Source organism: Lepidothrix coronata, unplaced genomic scaffold (assembly GCF_001604755.1).
Source record: "Lepidothrix coronata isolate B3197 unplaced genomic scaffold, Lepidothrix_coronata-1.0 Scaffold147, whole genome shotgun sequence".
NCBI lineage: Eukaryota > Metazoa > Chordata > Aves > Passeriformes > Pipridae > Lepidothrix > Lepidothrix coronata.
The window spans coordinates 707,489-724,743 of NW_016690327.1; the positions used below are offsets into that span (position 1 = coordinate 707,489).

The 17,255-nt window shown below is 51.4% G+C and overlaps 1 protein-coding gene across 1 annotated transcript in view; it reads right to left on the reverse strand.

The window, feature by feature from the left end:
- CSMD2 (CUB and Sushi multiple domains 2) overlaps positions 1-17,255 on the reverse strand; it is a 257,406-nt gene that overhangs the window by 58,514 nt on the left and 181,637 nt on the right. The window contains exons 29-38 of the mRNA XM_017828252.1: positions 16,484-16,678; positions 15,592-15,708; positions 12,968-13,081; positions 12,735-12,830; positions 11,273-11,476; positions 10,324-10,448; positions 5,896-5,992; positions 4,999-5,103; positions 1,584-1,702; positions 1,427-1,496 (exon numbers count right to left, since the gene is read on the reverse strand). Of these exons, the coding sequence (XP_017683741.1) occupies positions 1,427-1,496; positions 1,584-1,702; positions 4,999-5,103; positions 5,896-5,992; positions 10,324-10,448; positions 11,273-11,476; positions 12,735-12,830; positions 12,968-13,081; positions 15,592-15,708; positions 16,484-16,678 (1,242 nt within the window). The remainder of the gene's footprint in view (positions 1-1,426; positions 1,497-1,583; positions 1,703-4,998; positions 5,104-5,895; positions 5,993-10,323; positions 10,449-11,272; positions 11,477-12,734; positions 12,831-12,967; positions 13,082-15,591; positions 15,709-16,483; positions 16,679-17,255) is intronic.

Here is a 17,255-nt window from a genome sequence, read left to right on the forward strand (position 1 = left end):
TACACTCTGGCTCCTGTTCAGCCTCCTGTCCATCCCCACTCCCAGGTCCCTTCCTGCCTGGCTGCTCTCCAGCCCCTCTGTCCCCAGGGGTTGTTGTGGCCAAAGTGCAGGACCCGGCCCTTGGCCTGGTTGAACCTCATCCCGTTGGAATCAGCCCAACTCTCCAACCTATCCAGGTCCCTGGATGACCCACACTCGGCTGCAGGAGTGTTTGTGCCTCTCTGGAGCTGGGTGACCTTTTCCAGCAGAGTGGGAGGCAGCTGAGGGATGGGAACAGACAGGCTGGGGGGGTGTTTGCACCACTGGCTGGCACACAGACCCCCAAACTCAACCAGGCTGGTGTTCACACCCCGACAGTGCCTTGGAGGCACAGCCCAAGCAGGCAAAAATTCCTGCTGAACTGAGGGACTGGTGCTGATTAAGAGAAGAAAACTTGTAGTTCCTCAGCCAGATGGGAATATTGGGATCCTCCTCCATGCTGGGATCTCCCAGCTCTAGAGCTGAGCCGAAGGGCTTCTGATTTCTTTCAGAGCAGCTCCCAAGGGTGTGGGTCCTTTAGCTCAGTCATTCTCCTGTAAATGTCTCTCTATTTATTCCTGGCCTGCAGATCATCAGATAAAAGAACTGTTAGCTCTTATAATTACTTTAAAGCAAAATGATGTAAGCTAGAACAGCAGGAGCCTGAAATAACTGTTAACTAAAGCTATTAAATGCATAAATGTCTCTCTCAGAGCTGCAAAATGTGCAACATGAATATTAAACATCTAGATTTGCTAAAAGCAAAAGACTGAAAATAATCAAAAAAGCTCCAGCAAGTTCCCTGCACCTCTGTCCCTCTTCTCTTTGGGATCACTTTTCCATGGTGGAAAGGGACTGCCCAGCCCTTTTCTCTTCTGAACAATCAGCAGTGTCGGGGCAAACACCCACCTTGACAAGTGACCTGTGGTCACAAATGGTCCCACAGGACCTGCTGGACTCCAGGGTGGGAACAAGGCACCCGAGGTGCAGTTGGGATACTGGGAGAGAACAGGCTCCAGTGAAAGAAGCAGCTTTAGTGGCATCAAGACTCATTTCATAAAAAACAGACCACGGTCTTCAGATGGAAAAAAAAAAATCCTCAACCCGTGAAAACCAACCTGCTTTCAGCGCAAAGGAATTTTAGGTTTCCCCTTTTGAACAGTTTTGTGTGTTGAGGAAGATTGTTTTGTTATTTCCCATCTTCTACTACGGCCACATTTTAAACATTCAAAATAAAGCACTCCGGGCAGCCCCCGGGGACTTCTGGGTTGCAATTTCCCTGGCAACAAATGAGGATTTTTCCACACTCAGAACAAACCTGAATTTCTCTAAATCAGCCCTTTAACTTGTATTTTTTTCTAGGGAAGTGCTATAAATATGTGTCAGGCAGAGAGGACAGGAGCCCTACCGATGCAGAGCGGCGGAGGGTAATTCCAGCGGCGGACGGTGCCCGGCATGCAGGAAATGTGGGAGTGACCCTGCAGGGGAGGAAAACAAGACACAGGGTTGGATCTCCCACCGTTCCAGGTGTTTGTTGGCACCCTGTGGCTGGGCACTGTCCATACCTGCAGGGCGTAGCCCGGCTCGCACTGGAAGGACACGACGTCGTTCACCAAGTAGCGCTCCCCGATCTTCAGGCCATTCCCAGGAACGGGGGGCTCCGGGCAGCTGGACAGACCCACGGCTGTGGAGGGAAGAGGGATGAGTGCTCCTGGGAGCAGGGATGGCATCTGTGCTGGAGGCAGGAGCAATGGGAACACACGTCTCCATTTCACCCCATTCCCCTGGTTACCAACCACCACCGGCGGGGGGGTTTTGGATTCTCCCCAAAATCCCGTGGCCTTTGGATTCTCCATGGACAGCCCTGGCTGTGCAGCATTCCCATGTCACAGGGCACGTCCAGGATCCACAGGTATTCATTCCCTGGAACACACATTTCTTTTCCTGCACAAATGTATCACCAATCCCTTGGTGATTCGTGGCCAAACCCATCCCGAGTGAACCCCGGTGATGGAGGAGCTGGACCTGGGACAACCTGAAACCAAACACCCACCACGACCCTCCCACCCCACACTTGGAACTGTGTGTGCCTCTGCCAGCCAGGCAGCACCTGAGAGGGATGGGAGAGGATGCAGGAGATCGGGGCACACGGAACATGTTGTCATTTGCCCCTTTCTGGGCAGAAGCCGCACGGTTCCAATCTCTGACCCCTTTCCCTCCTGTTTCCCATCACAGCCTGAATTTACCAGGAGCCACAAGCAGGGCTGGTCCTTGCTGGTGCCTGCAGAACAGCCTACGAGATTTCATTCAGTCCCACTTCCATCCCAGCTACATTTACAACTGGGAATATCCTGCTGCAAACCCAATTAACAGCCCCTGAGCTCTCCTTTACACGTCTCTCCTTCCCTCATCTCCCCTTCCCTCCCAAACACCAAAGGGAGATAAAATGAAGCCTGAAGGCACCTCACACCCGCTTCCAGCACCTCCCTCGCTCTCTGTGCTGGCAGCTGCCACTACAAGATAACCTTCTGCATCACTGCAAGGGCTGATGCTCTGCTTCAACCCCACCGAGCCACAGCAGAGGGGAAATAAAAGAGAAAGGAGAGAGGGAGAGAGGCTGAGTCTCCTCCTGAAAGCCCAGTCATGCTTCCCAGCAAGGAAACATGTGTTCCCTCCCCGCACATGGATGTACTGCTTGACCTTCAGAGAGGCAGGAGAGAGAAAATGGCTTTAAATAACTTCCCGTTCAGATCAGTGGGCACCGAGTTCCACTCAGCCCTAAATTGTTCTTGCTCTGCTCTGGCTTGTGGAGCATGTGGAGATAAGAGCTTTGCTCCAGCAACCCAGTGAGGGAGAAAAGGGAGGAAAACTCTGGTGTTTTAGCTCATCTCTCCAAACTTCCTTGCAGAGGCAAAACCTGGGGCTGGGGGGGCTCTGAAATTCCGGTTGCACAAGCAAAGCCAAGAAAACCCCGGCATTTCCAGCTGCCCCAAAAATCAACACCTATTCATTTCCTCAGCAAAGGAAACGAGCAAGCCTGATAATCCCCCAGCCTGATGAAAACACCTGCCCAGGATTGTTGCAGTGGGGGAATTCGGTGCTCAGAGAACTTATTGATTGGAAGGGAGATGGAGAGGGAACGAGGGAATGTCTGACCCAACATCCATTTGTGCAGCTCCCAGTCCCCAGCCTTGCTGGTTGCTGTAATCTTGCTGGGTTCAATAATTGACAAGGTTTCAATCTGCAAAGCCTGTAAAAGCTGGAAGGGTCTGGCCTCTAAAGCACAGGCTCAGCTGTGACATTCACAGCATCCCACACTGGTTTGGGTTGGGAGGGACCTTAAAGCTCATCCCATTCCACCCCCTGCCACGGGCAGGGACACCTTCCACTAGCCCAGCGTGCTCCAACCTGGCTGTAAAGACTTCCAGGGATGGGGCAGGATTTCTGTGGATGCTTTACAAGACGAAATGAGCTTTCAAACCTATTTGTTGCTTTAGGAAGAAAAAAAAACCAACAAAAAACCAACAACAAAGCAACAGCAACAAAACACCCCACCAACAGAACATTGGCTGGCTTGAGAGACAAGATTTGTGCTTCAGAACCAATTACCAGACAAAGTGTCCAGCAAGAGCCAGCTCTGCTTGCATTGCCCCGGGGAAGATTGGGAGCACAGACACAGCAGTGCCCACAGGGCCCTCAGCAGCACCAGGGACACCAGGGACACCAGGGACACCAGGGACACCAGGGACACCAGGGACACGGGCAGAGCAGCCCCTGGGAGCTGCAGGAGCCCCAGCCTGGCTCCCAGCCCTGTCCCACAGGGATCTCTGGCACTGCTCATTCTCCTGCCTGCTGAACATCCCCGTGGATGTGCTGGGAGCTGCCCTGCCCTGCCCTGCCTGGATGGCAGCAATTCAAACCCTCCCTGGAGACAACCCCAGAGCAGCCTGAGCTCCAAGGGACCCACAAAGATCATCCAGCCAACTCCTGGCTCTGCACAGGACACCCCAAAAATCCCACCGTGCGCCTGATGTTGTCCAAACAACATTCCCTGCTGGAACAGGGAATAACAGCCTGAGGTCACAGCCCCCAGCACAGTGACCCACTGCAGCTTGGCTGGAAGACAGGACACACCTTTCCTGAGCAGACATCTGCTCCCATGGCAGGAATCAAAACACACACACGGGGGGGAGAAGGAATTTTTGGCAATCCCCCCCAAACCCGACAGCTCATTCCCAAGAGACTTCCCTGCCCTGCCACGTCTTCCAGCTTCAGGCAGGTTTGTTCCCTTAGCACTGAGGACCTAAAATACAAAATACTGTGCCCTGTTTTGCACCCCCAGCACAGGACAAACATTGCTGAGGTGGTTCAGCAGAGGGCTCAGCACCCACCCTGAGAGGAAAGGCTGCCCAGAGTGTCTGTGCAGCTCCAGCCCTGCAGTCTGCCCAAGCACAGGCTGCAGGAAGATGTGCAAAGCCAAGTTATTTGGTTTTATCTCCTCTCTGACCCTGTTCTCTGTGGGAGGTGCCATGAGATGACCTCTGAGGGCCCTCCCACCCAGGATTTTCGGGAGAGGACAGGTCCAGCCCTGCATGTTCTTTCCAGCAGTGACCAACACTGAATGCAAAGAGCAGGCAGGCATTCCCAGCCTCTGGCTTTTCAGGCACCTCCCAAGCAAAGATCACAGCCCTGTGCTGGACACACCAACTCTCCATGAATTTTTAATACTTCTACCTCCACATCTCCTCCTCCTGTGCTCCAACACAGCAACAAACAGGGCTACCAAGAGCATCAGGGTCAGCCTGTGACCCCACATCTCCTCTGCTGCATCTGTTCTCTGTTTAACACCCCCCTCCCCGCAGCTGGAGAGCAGGGGAGCCCCAGCAGCCCCTTCCCCAGCTTGGAGGTGGCGGCAGCAGCTCCGTAATTGTCTCCCCAGCACTCACAGGAACTGAGAGATCAAGGCTGAGCTGCTCTTACTTTTGTATTCCAGGTGGAAGCCGGCAGCAGAGACACTGATATCCGAGTAGAAATGCAGATAGAGCTGGTTTGAAGTGCTGTTGAGCAGAGCAGGCACTGTAGTCCCTGGGAAAACAAGAGGGGCACAAAGACAGTGAAGAGGATCTGTCTCCTCCTCCTCCTCCGTGTCCTCGGAGATTTGAGGCAGGAGAAGCTGAGAACAGAAAAGTCCTTTAAACTTAACAAGCTCCCCTGGTTTTGATCAGGTTCTAATGAGGCCAAGTGAGGAATACCCAGGGCCCCTCTGCAATGGCCTTTCCAACATCAGCTGCTGAATTTTGGCCTGTGAAGTCTCACCACGGGGCAGACAAAAAGCATCAAGAAGGGAAGGGGGGATGAGGAACAGCGTGGGAGGAGCTCAGGGAAGTCCACACTCCTTCTCCTGCCTCATCCCCTGGAAGCTCTATCCCAGACTCCCTTCTCCTCCCCACCCCAAAGCACCTGGAGCACTTTTGGGTCTCAAACCAGCAAGAACTGGGGTCGTTGTTCTGCATCTGAAAGCTTCCCAAAGCTCTGGCTCCTCTCTGCTCTGCCAAAAGCCACAGTTCCCCACGGAGAAGCAAAAAAATAGAGTTGTTTTGTAGCCCTTCACACCTTTTGGTGCAGGTGAGGTGTCTGAGCTCACCCCACACAACCCACCAGCGCTGTGGGAATTCCCAGTCCCGGGCTGTGGAACAAACCCCACTGGGATTGTGTTGGAGGCTCCCTGTCAGTGTTTCCCACGGGAAGACAGCTCCAGTTCCCAACCCAACAGGCCCAGGCTTAAATCTGTGCTGGGTTTCTGAAGCACTTCAAGCCCAAGCTGAGTTTTATGAGGTGAAATGTTGGGCTGGACCCAGGGGGGTGCTGAGCACGTACCAGAGAAACTCCCCAGCATGGTGGCCGTGTTATCCCCTCCATCAAACACTTCCAGGGAATCCCAGTTCTGCTCAGTGACAAAACTGATCACCTGGATCTGCAGGGAAAGAAAAGGCAAAAAAAAAAATAAAAAAAATAACAGGCCAGTTCCTGCACTAATGGTAATAAATTAAATTAATCTCGGTTAAAGGGTCACTAATCAAGTTGCCACACACCCTTATTTATCCTATTTAACTTGGAGGCCTCCTGCCTTATCTGGGCTTATCCAGCTATTTTTTCCCTCCAACTCCAGACTCTGTGTCAGGAGTGCTGTTTTCTGCTGCTCCTACAAAGAGAGAGCTCCTGCAACTGCACAGCTCATTTACAGCAGCTGAGAATCCCAGCCTTTTTTCCCCCCCTTGTTTTGAGAAATCCCTGAAGACTTTCAACCCTTTCAAACCAAAGCAACCACCAGCAACCCACGAGCTAAAAGGAAACAAACAAAAAAAAAACCCACATTAAACAACGGGATTTTTTTTTTTAAAAAATCCAATCAAGTTTCTGCCTTTGCCTCGTTTCTCTCAGCTTTTAGTTGAATCACTCGAGCTGCATTTTCAAATTTCACCTTTCCCTGCCACGGCCCATAAGGTTTGGAGGCTTTAGGAAGTCACTTGACTCCATTAGTGAGAACATCAACACGATCCTCAAACGAGCTGAGAAATCTGCATTTACACCCAAAAGCAGCTCATCCCCGGGGCAAAGAGCTCCGTGTAATGGCACGGATTTGCCTGCCACGATTACCATTAAAAGGGATTTTGTCTTTATTCCTTAAATACAGGGGGGTTCAAAGCATTCAGTGTCCCACTAAAAACACAAAATCAAGTTTGGTGAACTGGCTGAGAGAGTGAGGCAGCAGAGCTGAGAGGAAGCCAAAGGTGTTTGGGAGAAACCAGCTTTAATCTGCGAGCTCTTGATGAAATTTTCAAACACTGGGCACCTCAAATCAAACTGGGAGACCAAAACCCTAAAAGAAGACAAATCAGGAGCATAAATGACTTGTACAACTCGGCTGCAGACAAGGAGGACGCTGGAACTTTGGTAATTTGGGTGAGATTTCCCTCTTCTGCAGAGCCTCAGCTCTTTCAGATCTCTCTGGATGAAGAATTCCTACCAATCCCAATGGAATTCAGCTGGATCCTGGCAGCACAGAGCAGGGAGGGGAGCTCAGTGCCCTCAAACCTCAGCTCCACACATGTGGGACACAACCCTGGGAACCCCCTCCCTGTTTCCCCACAGTCTTATTCCATGGTTTTTCCATGGAAAAAACTCCCTTTCCCCCCCCACCCCAGTCTTATTCCATCCACCCCAAACCCCCACTTGCCTCTGCTCCTCTAAACAGCAAATGCAACACGCCCATTTAAATAATAAAAAAATCAAATCAAACCCCATTATTTCGGCCACTTTAACCTTTCTTCCTCCTTGATTTCTTCTCCACAATAGAACAGGCTCTAAAGTTCCTCCAAAGGAATTTTTTTAGCAGAAAGTAAGTGGAGTTCATCTGGCAGGAATTGCAGTGACCCCCACAGAGCCATCACTGCTCACACTGACCAAGCCAATCCCTCCCCTCCTGCCTCATTACACCCCTATTGTGATTTCCATTATTGAGAGTGGATTGAGAAGGAGCATTTTGTTTGCTCTTACATTTCCTAAATTATTTATTCTCCTCTCCATCCCCCCCCCAACCCCCAACTTAACGGAATAAACATTTTTAAGGTCCTAATTCTAGTCTGACATGTGGATTCACAAGGGATCTGCATCTATTTACTGCCATGTATATAAATTAATTCACTCAGGAAGGTTTGCTATGGGGATGAATAATTCATGCCAGAAGTACCCTGATTACATAAAAATCCTGCAAGTGAGTCCTGCTACCAAGAAAGCTTTAATTTCACCTCCTCCCCTGATTTACAGTTGTTTAACCTTTAATTGTTGCAAAAAACCAGGGTAAACCGATGCTTAAATTAGCATCTAATAAACAAACTAAGGGACCAGGGAAGGGGGCAGGTTCTGTGGTGGGTCCAGCTCTGTGACCATCACCTTCCTTAGGTGTCTCCAGTGTCTCACGACCCTCCCAGTAAAAGATTTCTTCCTAATATCTCATCTAAACTTCCCCTCTTTCAAGCTGTCCCAGGGGAAGGGGGTCACACTGAAGGAGCAGGGTCCTGCTCTCCACCAAAACCCTCCAACCCCAGACCTGCCAGCTGGACTTCCAGCTTGGCACTGGCAGAGCACAACCACAAAACACACATTTTTTTTGTTTGCCTGCATTCTGTGTCAGACCCCAAAATATCCCCTGCAAAAAAATCCCACCCAGCAGGAAAGGGGTAAAAAAATAAAACAATGAAAAATAAAAAAACAACCCCCAAGAAACCCCAAAAAACCAAAACCCCCAAACTTTTAAACCATTAAGCCATTCCATTTCCCAGTTTTACATGAGAGCTGTGTCTGCACAACCCAAGAGGTGAGAAAAACCCAAATGTCTTATGAATAAAGCCAGGCTTAACATCCTGCTGCAATTCCTGCTTCCCTCTGGGCTCAGCTGATGGGCAAGAACAGCTCCAAGGGGCTGGAAGGGGCACTGAGGGCTCACCCTCCAAACATGGGGGTGCAGAACACAGACAGGTATTTACAAAGCTTTAAAAATTAGCTGAGTTATCACCTCCCCACCCCAGGAGTCTCCAGCAACCTGCACACTGTCTCAACTCGTGAAAAGTTTGGCTGGGCTAAATGGATCCTCCTGGCATTTGTGGCAGGTTAAAAAATGGCTAAAATCCCAGAATTTGCTGGACTGGGCACAGCAAAAGCCTGGCAGAGGGTTCAAAAGATCACCCCAGGCTGGTGCTGTTTCTCTGTGATGCCCCCAGTGCTGCTCCCCCCCAGCTCTGCCCATCCCAGAGCCAAGCTCAGGTGTGGTTCTGGGTTGTGATGTGGTGGCACCAGGTCACAATTCCCAGGTAAAAAACCTCCAGCCTGGGAGAGCTGAGCTGCTGTTCCAATAAACCCTGTGCCAAGAGCTGGGAGCTGCAAACCCATCAGCAAACACAGGGCAGAGAAACAAAAGCACTTAATGAACAAAACACCCCGTGAAGTGGTGCAAAGAGGAGGGAAGAAACCCTCAGATAAGGAGATGTGGGATGAATGGACCTGGCCAAGAATCCACCTCCTGTGTGTCACCTGTGCCAGGCTCAGGGAGGAAACCTCAGGGGGGCCTTTGTCTCAGCTTTGGTCTCTGATGTTGGGTTTAATTCTCCACATCCTCCTGCTCACGGGGCCATTCCTGCAGAGGAATGATAAGGACCCACAAAAGGGATCTGAAGAGAGAGCTCATTTACCTGGAGACAGGGAGCAGCAGGGCTGGGATTGTACAGTCACACAGCACAGCCATGCTCCCAGGGCTCCCAGCATCCCACAATTACAGCACTGGAAAGATCTACACCCAAAATATCCAAATATCCCAAATATTCCCCAGCACAGCCACACAGCCCCAGCTGGTTTCCCACACATGGTGCCTCCAGGAGGCAAAAATCCATTGGAATCTTACCCTGAGCTGGGAGGGACCCACAAGGACCATCCAAGTCCAGCTCCTGGCCCTGCACTGACACCCCAACAATCCCACCCTGTCCCTCAGAGTGTCTCTCAGCTCCCTTCAGGCACTGGAAGGTCACAATCAGGTCACCCCAAAGCCTTCTCTTGTCCAGGCTGAACAATCCCAATTTTCCCAGCCTTTCCTCACAGCAACCTGTGCCTGGTACCACCCCTTACAGTAAAGGATTTCTTCCCAATATCCCATTTAACCAGTCCTCCTCCAGCTTGAGGCTGTTAATTCCAGACTCTGCTGTCATAAATAAACCAAAGCAGAGCAACCATAAATAAACACCACCAGTTTAAAGCTCTCAGGTCTCTGAGCACCTCGTGTCTATTGAGCAGTCAGGAATCAAAGTCTGCTCTCTTTTTAGATCTACTTAAAACCCTTCAGCTCCAGCAGAATTGGGAAAGGACCCACAAGGATCATCCAGTCCAACCCCTGGCCCTGCACAGACACCCCGACAATCCCACCCTGTCCCTGAGAGATCATCCAAACCCTCCTGGAGCTCTGGCAGCCTTGGGGCTGTGCCCACTGCCCTGGGGAGCCTGGGCAGTGCCCAACCACCCTCTGGGGGAAGAACCTTTCCCTGAGATCCATCCTAACACAACTTCAGGCTGTTCCCTGGGTGCTGTCCCTGCTCACCCAGAGCAGAGCTCAGTCCCTGCCCACTCTGGCAGTCGCAGGGTAAGTGAATATCTGATCCCAGAGAATTCCACGTTCTTTCCTGGGAGAGGCAAAGATTCACAACACGAGGCCTCTCTAAGAGCACCAGACACTGTTTCCTCCTGTCTCTGGCACTGTACCTGGATCCCTGCTCCTTCAGGGACTGTGATCTTCCACACACAGTTGAGGCTGTTCAGGTAGGGCTCGGGGAACCCCGGGGACAGGATGGTTCCCTTGCGCTCCGTCAAATTCCCACCGCACGGCACTGGAAGGAGGAAATCGCTGTTTGAAAGTGGAATTTGCAATTGGCTTTATGCTGAAAACACCTTGCAAACACCCATCCACGGACAGAAAAGCAAGAAGGGGTTCATGATTAAAGGACAGTATAAATAACCCCAATAAATAAAGGATAGTATAAATAAACCCAAATCAAGATTTGTATAAATAACCCCTTTTGAGTAAATCTCTCCCGTAGCTTCTGACAGGGCAGTGCCCAGCCCTCAGGTGTGGGGAACACATCAGCCAGGAGACTGATCCTTCAGGAATTGCTCTTCTCCAGAGGAGGTGAAAGCAGCTTTCAGACACATCTGATTCATTCCAGGTGCTGTCCCAGATCTCACAACGACTGTTGGATCAAAAGGTCCATTCCCTGGAATCTGAGGTTCAGCTGCTCTTGCTCAGAGGCAGGTTGGGCTTCTTTATGTAACAGAGAATCCCAGAATGGTTTGGGTTGGGAGGGACCTCAAAGCCCATCTAACTCCAACCCCCCACCACGGGCAGGGACACCTTCCACCAGCCCAGGTGGCTCCAAGCCCTGTCCAACCTGGCCTTGGACACTTGCAGGGATGGGGCAGCCACAACTCCCTGGGCAGGTTGTAAGGGGTATGAAAGAGGTTTTTCAAGTTCCACCAGCAGTTTGTTTTGCTGTGGATGTCAGGGTTTTGGTTTTTTTTTCATAGAATCACGGGACACCCCGAGCTGGGAGGGACCCACAAAGTCCAACCCCCGGCCTTTCCCAGGACAAGCCCGAAAATCCCCCCACGGCAGAGGACGAACTGTTCTGTCTCCTCTCCCCCCGAGGTCACCTACCCACACAGGTGGGCACAGACACGTTCCACTGTGCCAGGGCCCCGGGCATGGTGAGGCACTCGATGGTGGGGGAGCCGTGCAGGGCATAGCCGGGGCTGCACTCGAACCTCACCACGGCGCCCACGGCGAAGTCGCTGCCCAGGCGGCGGCCGTGGCGCGGCTCTGGCACGGAGCTGCACTGCGTGGCACTGGTCCTGGGCACGGCTGGGGGGCGGCAGGGACCAGGGGGCAAGGAGAGAGAGGGGTAAAACGCGGTCAGAGCACACACGTTGGAAATACTGAGTGTTAAATCAAAGACCTGTTAAAGGCGGCGCGGAAATCTGGTTGTACCCAAAGTGCGAAGGGGCTGAGCCCAAACTGAGCCCACACTGAGCCCACACTGAGCCCACACTGAGTCCAAACTGAGTCCAAACTGAGTCCAAACTGAGTCCAAACTGAGCCCAAACTGAGCCCAAACTGAGCCCAAACTGAGCCCAAACTGAGCCCAAACTGAGCCCAAACTGAGCCCAAACTGAGCCCAAACTGAGTCCAGACTGAGCCCAAAGTGAGGCCAAACATGACCATTGAGAAGAGAAAGCACTAACAGCATCATGGAATATCCTGAGTGGGGAGGGAACACAAGGACCATCCAGTCCAACCCCTGGCCCTGCACAGACACCCCAACAATCCCTCCCTGTCCCTCGGAGAGTTTCATCAGAACCTCTGCTTTGCTGAACTCTTTGAAGATCACAGTCAGAACTACAGTTGTTTGACAATAATTAGGCAGAAATTCGAGAGAACAGATCTCTGGATACTCTGAAATCCAAGCCATGTTTCACTTCGCCCCCAGGGAAGGCACAGGTCACTCTGCTGTCTGTCCCCACTTTGCAGCAAAAGCTTGGTTACCACAGACAACTCCAGAGAGCACGTGGGTGAGAAATCCCTCCTGTTTTCCCACTGTTCTGTGCATCACTGTCTATTTACTCCCATAAAATCCCTCAGTGGGGCCCTCCCAGTGCAACACAAGCTGTTACTGAGGGGATCAAGGGGCAAGAGTTTGACAGCAGGAGACCTAAGCTTGTGACACGCAGAGAGGGAGGATTTCAGAGCTGCCAGACAAGATTTCAGCTGCTTACACCCAGAAATGTTCTAAAATGCCACTGGGAAAAATTGCCGGGGGATAAATCTCCAAATTCCCCGTGTAACTCAGGGCATGACTCAGGGAGATGGTTCTGATACTAATCCTGGGACGAGCGAGGGCTGAGCCTGAGTGGGGATGAAAGGTCTGAATATAAAGTACCTACAGCAGCCAAACAGCCCTGCCAGATCACTGCTCCCGAAACAACATTAATCCCTTGGGATATTTCCTGTTCAGGACCCACAGGCACCAAAAGCAGCTCAGGACTCTTTGGGACATCCCCGTATTTTTGACCCTTATCTCGGGACCGACCTGAGGATGCCTCTAGAACACGACTGTACTCACCTTGGTAGACAAAATGAAAACCTTTGGCTGTGGATTGACCCTTGGAGCTAAATTTGATGAGGATCTGGTTGGTGGTAGCTAAGGGCAAGGATTCACCTGGGTGGGGAGAAAGGCAAACAGGAGATGGAGATGCAAGCAAGAGCCACGGCAGTGGGACACACAGAGCAGATGTTCACTGTCAGGCTGGGGTTTGAACCTGCTCTTCCCAGCAGCAACAGGGACGTGCTTCCTACCTGTGTGAGAGCCAGAGAGGGAGCTGAGGAGCCTGGAGTGCTGGTTGGGGCCATCGTGGACCTCCACGACGTCGTTGAGCGCGGTTTGGAAGAAGGCGAACTGCCCGAAGACCACTGAGGAGAGAGGGAGTGGTGGGGGCATGAGCCACACTGCTGTCCCTCTGCTGTCCCCACTGCCACCCCCAGCACCACCCCACACAGCCAGGAGGTGTTTTCCCAGGGCCATGGAATCAGGAACACCCTGAGCTGGAAGGATCAGCCCAGCCCAGCTCCTGTCATGGGACACCCCAACAATCCCACCGCTCCCAACGCCGCCGTTTATTGTCCCAGCACACACTGAGCTGTTTGGGCTCGTGTTTCAGCTGCTTTTATTCCAGGCAGAGACAAACAGGGCCTGACTGACAGCCTGGGAAGATGGGAACCCTTTATTTAGCCCCAGAGTCGGCCCAACAGAGGCAGCCCCAGCCTCCCCCGTGTTCCTGCCACGGCTCCTTCCCACTGATTCATCGGGAATCTGTGACTCATCCCCTCCCTGCCTGCACCACACGGGCTTTGTAATTCCACCAAGCCATAATTATTATTTATTGTCTGTATTGAGCCCCTGTCAGGGAACTGGCTCCCCTTGGGTCAAGCATCGCAGAAAACCTGGACAAAATAACAATCCCTGTCTTGAGGAACTTGGATTTCCAGGTGGGATCTCTCTGCTCAGGGTGGATGGTTGGGAGAGAGGATATTCGTGATTTTATTGACATTCAGTCCTAAACCTGCTTACAGAGCCTGCTAATGAGGGTGCTCTGGTCTCACTGCATACAGTAGATGTGTTTTTATTTATTTATTATTATTATTACCCTCGTTATTATTATCACTGTTATTACTATTATTATTACACGTTATGATCATCATTATTATTACACTTTAAGGGATTTCATTCTTCCCATCACCACAGACTGACAGCTGCCTCTGGATTCCCTTCTCAAATTAAGCTCTGACTGCCAACCCGTCATTTAAACCACTGAGACAGAAAGCAAAACAAAATAACCACAGAACCCCTGAGAAAAAAAACCCCTTCACTGAACTCTGACCCTGCTGAGGAAAGCACATGATTTTTAAAAATGATTATTGTTGTTGCTATCACTGTTGTGTTGTTGTTGTTATCATTATTATTACTATTATTATTATTCTCCCTGCATACAGTAAATAGCCAGGAGCAGGCAGAGCTCATACAAGGGAGAAAATAACAATAATGAAACGATCAGAGCATTTTTTTTTAGCTGAAGCAAAGAGACTTCAGTTATTTATCTTTATTTTTCACAGGATAACAACAGGGTGGTTTTTTTCTCCTGACAAATCTGCACTTAGAAGCTTTTTTTTTCTCCCTTTGTCTCCTCTCCTGGCTTTGCCTTTTCAAGCTCTAAAGTGCAGATTCATAAGCTGAGAGGTCTCTTGCTGTGAAATCCATCATCCACCAGACCACGACATTTGTTCCCTGCACACCCAGGCAACATTCCAGCCCAGCTCTGATGTCAGGAACACTGGAAAAGTGACAGTAGCACAAACACACCCCCTCCCTGAGTCCTGTTGCACAGAACCTGAGCAGGGCAGGGCTGGGAAATGCAGAACATCCCCTGCTAATGGTTTTCCTGCTTGTTTTTAATGACGATATTGAAAGGGAGCAGGGGGAGAAGGGGAACTAATTTCCCTGTCATCCCATCCTGGGATCAGACTGTCTGGCTCCTCTTGTTACTCTTGTTTTTAGGACAACACCAAGACCAGCTCAAGTAAAAGAGATCCAAGAGCTGTAAGAGCAGTGTTGGTACTTCATCAGGAACTCAGATGGATCCTGGATGCACACAGGAATTCATGGAATCCCAGGCTGGTTTGGGTTGGGAGGGACCTTAAAACCCATCTTGTTCCATGGGCAGGGACACCTTCCACTGGACCAGGCTGCTCCAACCTGGCCTTAGACACTTCCAGGGAGTCTGAGTGTTTCTAACTGAGTTCTGGACACAGAATCCTTATTTCCCACTCTGCCATCCTGGCACAGGGAATCCCAAGCAGCTGGAAGGGCCGTGGGGACTGAGGGGATCAATACAATGCTCTGAGAGCAGCACCAAAGAACAGCACTCAGAGCCCCTCACCTGCCAGAGCTCTTTAAGGACTTCAAATTCCCTTCAAACAGGAAAATCAACCACTACCAACCCCCAGCAGCTTCTAGAACATTCTTAACTCTTGTATTCAAGCTCTGACCCAACCTAAGCAGCACCAAAGCCTAGAAAAAGAACAGTGATCCTTATAAATGGATCTGGCTTTGGTTTGTACCCAGTTTTAGAATTTAATTTACATGCCCCTGCCCATGGCAATGGGTTGGAATGAGAGGATCTTTAGGGTCCCTTCCAACCCAAACCATTCCATGCTTTTTCCATGTTACTTAGAAATAAAAAATGACCCTTAAGTCACATCCACAAACCCACCCACAACAAACAGCATCCAACAGCACCACTTGTTTTCCAGCCTCCCTTATCCCCGTTTCCAGATGCACTTATTTCACTGCTTTGTTCCAGTCAAACAAAGCAAGCAGGAGCTGCAGAGCAGGACAGAGTTCCAAAAACACTTGGATACAATACCATAGTCCTTGGGCACCACGATGAAGTACAAGCAGGCCTGGCCAGTGGTGTAGTTTTGGGGGTAATTCGGAGACAGGACGACGCCGTCGGAGCCCGTGTACTGACCCCCACAGGGAGCTGCAAGGGACAGGCAACAAGGGGTCATTCCCAGAGCCTGCAACACCTGCTCCCAACGTGCTGGGCCCTGCCAGTGCCCCCAGCCACGATCCACCCCCTGCTCCAGGTGATCCCTGGGAGTTCCCATTAAGGAAAACCAGGCCCTGAAATCATCCCGGCTTCACATGTCATTATCCAGCCGTGCTGGGGAAGGGATGGGTGTGGTGCAGGATAACGTGGGATAACTGCTCCCCACCTGGCTCACAGCTCAGGGCCTGGCAGGATGAGTCCCTGCTTTTTTTCACCCTCCCTTTCCAAAATCAGGGATTTCCTTCTTCCCCCTCAGCACAGACTGACAGCTACCTCTGGATTCCCTTCTCACATTAAACTCTGCAAACCCATCATTTAAACCATTAAGTCAGAAAACAAAACAGAAGAACCACAGAACCCTTAAGAAAATAACTTATCTTGTTTTCTCCCTAAACTCTGACCCTGCTCAGGAAAGGGTTTTGATTAGCAAGGCTCAGGTTTAGCAAACATTTAAGTGGCTTCCTGAGTCCTGCCCTGCACCAGGGGCACAGGATCTCCGTGGCCAGTTCCCTCTCACCCCCAAGAAGGTTCAAGAAACCTCTTATAAACTCATATAAATCAGCTCTCCCTGATTTTAACACCGGGGGGGGGGTGTTAAAAAGCCTGAAAAAATTTCAAAAGGCTGAGAATCCCCCTCTCTCTGCAAAAAGCAACACCAGGTTGGTGACTGCGACAGTGAAAGGTTGTTCCCTCTCCCGGGAATTACCTGTGCAGGTGGGGCGGGGTTTGTTCCAGGTGGGTTTTCCATCCCCTCCCATGATGCAGGTGAGGGTGGAGACCCCCTGGATGTCGTACCCCCCGTCACAGTAGTAGGTGATGGTGGATCCCAGCTTGAGGTCCGAGCCCACGCGGGTGCCGTTCCTGATGGAGCCCGGGTCGAAGCACGACTCCCGGGGGTTTTCTGCGGGAGACAATTCCCAAGAGCTTCACTGGTCTCGTAAAATCACCCTAAAATTTTGGTCAGTTACGTTTTGGGGGTGTTTTTTTGGCTTTTTTTTTCATCTGGGGCTGTCGCTGAAGCACATCACGAAGGGCAGGAGCACGTGCAGGGCTCAGGGCTCAGCTCCCTCGTGCTGGCCCAGACCTTCCTGGGATGCCCAGAGCCAGCACTGGAAGGAGGAAGGTGCCAGTTCACTCACATATTTACAGGTACCCAACATCCACTCAACGAGGCAAAGTCTTGATTTCCCAGAATCCCTGAGGTTGGAAAAGCCCTCCCAGTCCATGGACTTCAACCTGTGCCCGATGCCCACCTTGTCCCCCAGCCCAGAGCACTCAGTGCCACATCCAGCCCTTCCTTGGACAACCTCCAGGGCTGGGGACTCCAAACCTCCCTGGGCAGCCCCTGCCAAGGCCTGACCACCCTTTCCATGAGGAAATTCCTCCTGGTGTCCAACCTGAGCCTCCCCTGGCACAGCCTGAGGCCGTTCCCTCTCCTCCTGTCCCTTGTTCCCTGGGAGCAGAGCCCGACCCCCCCC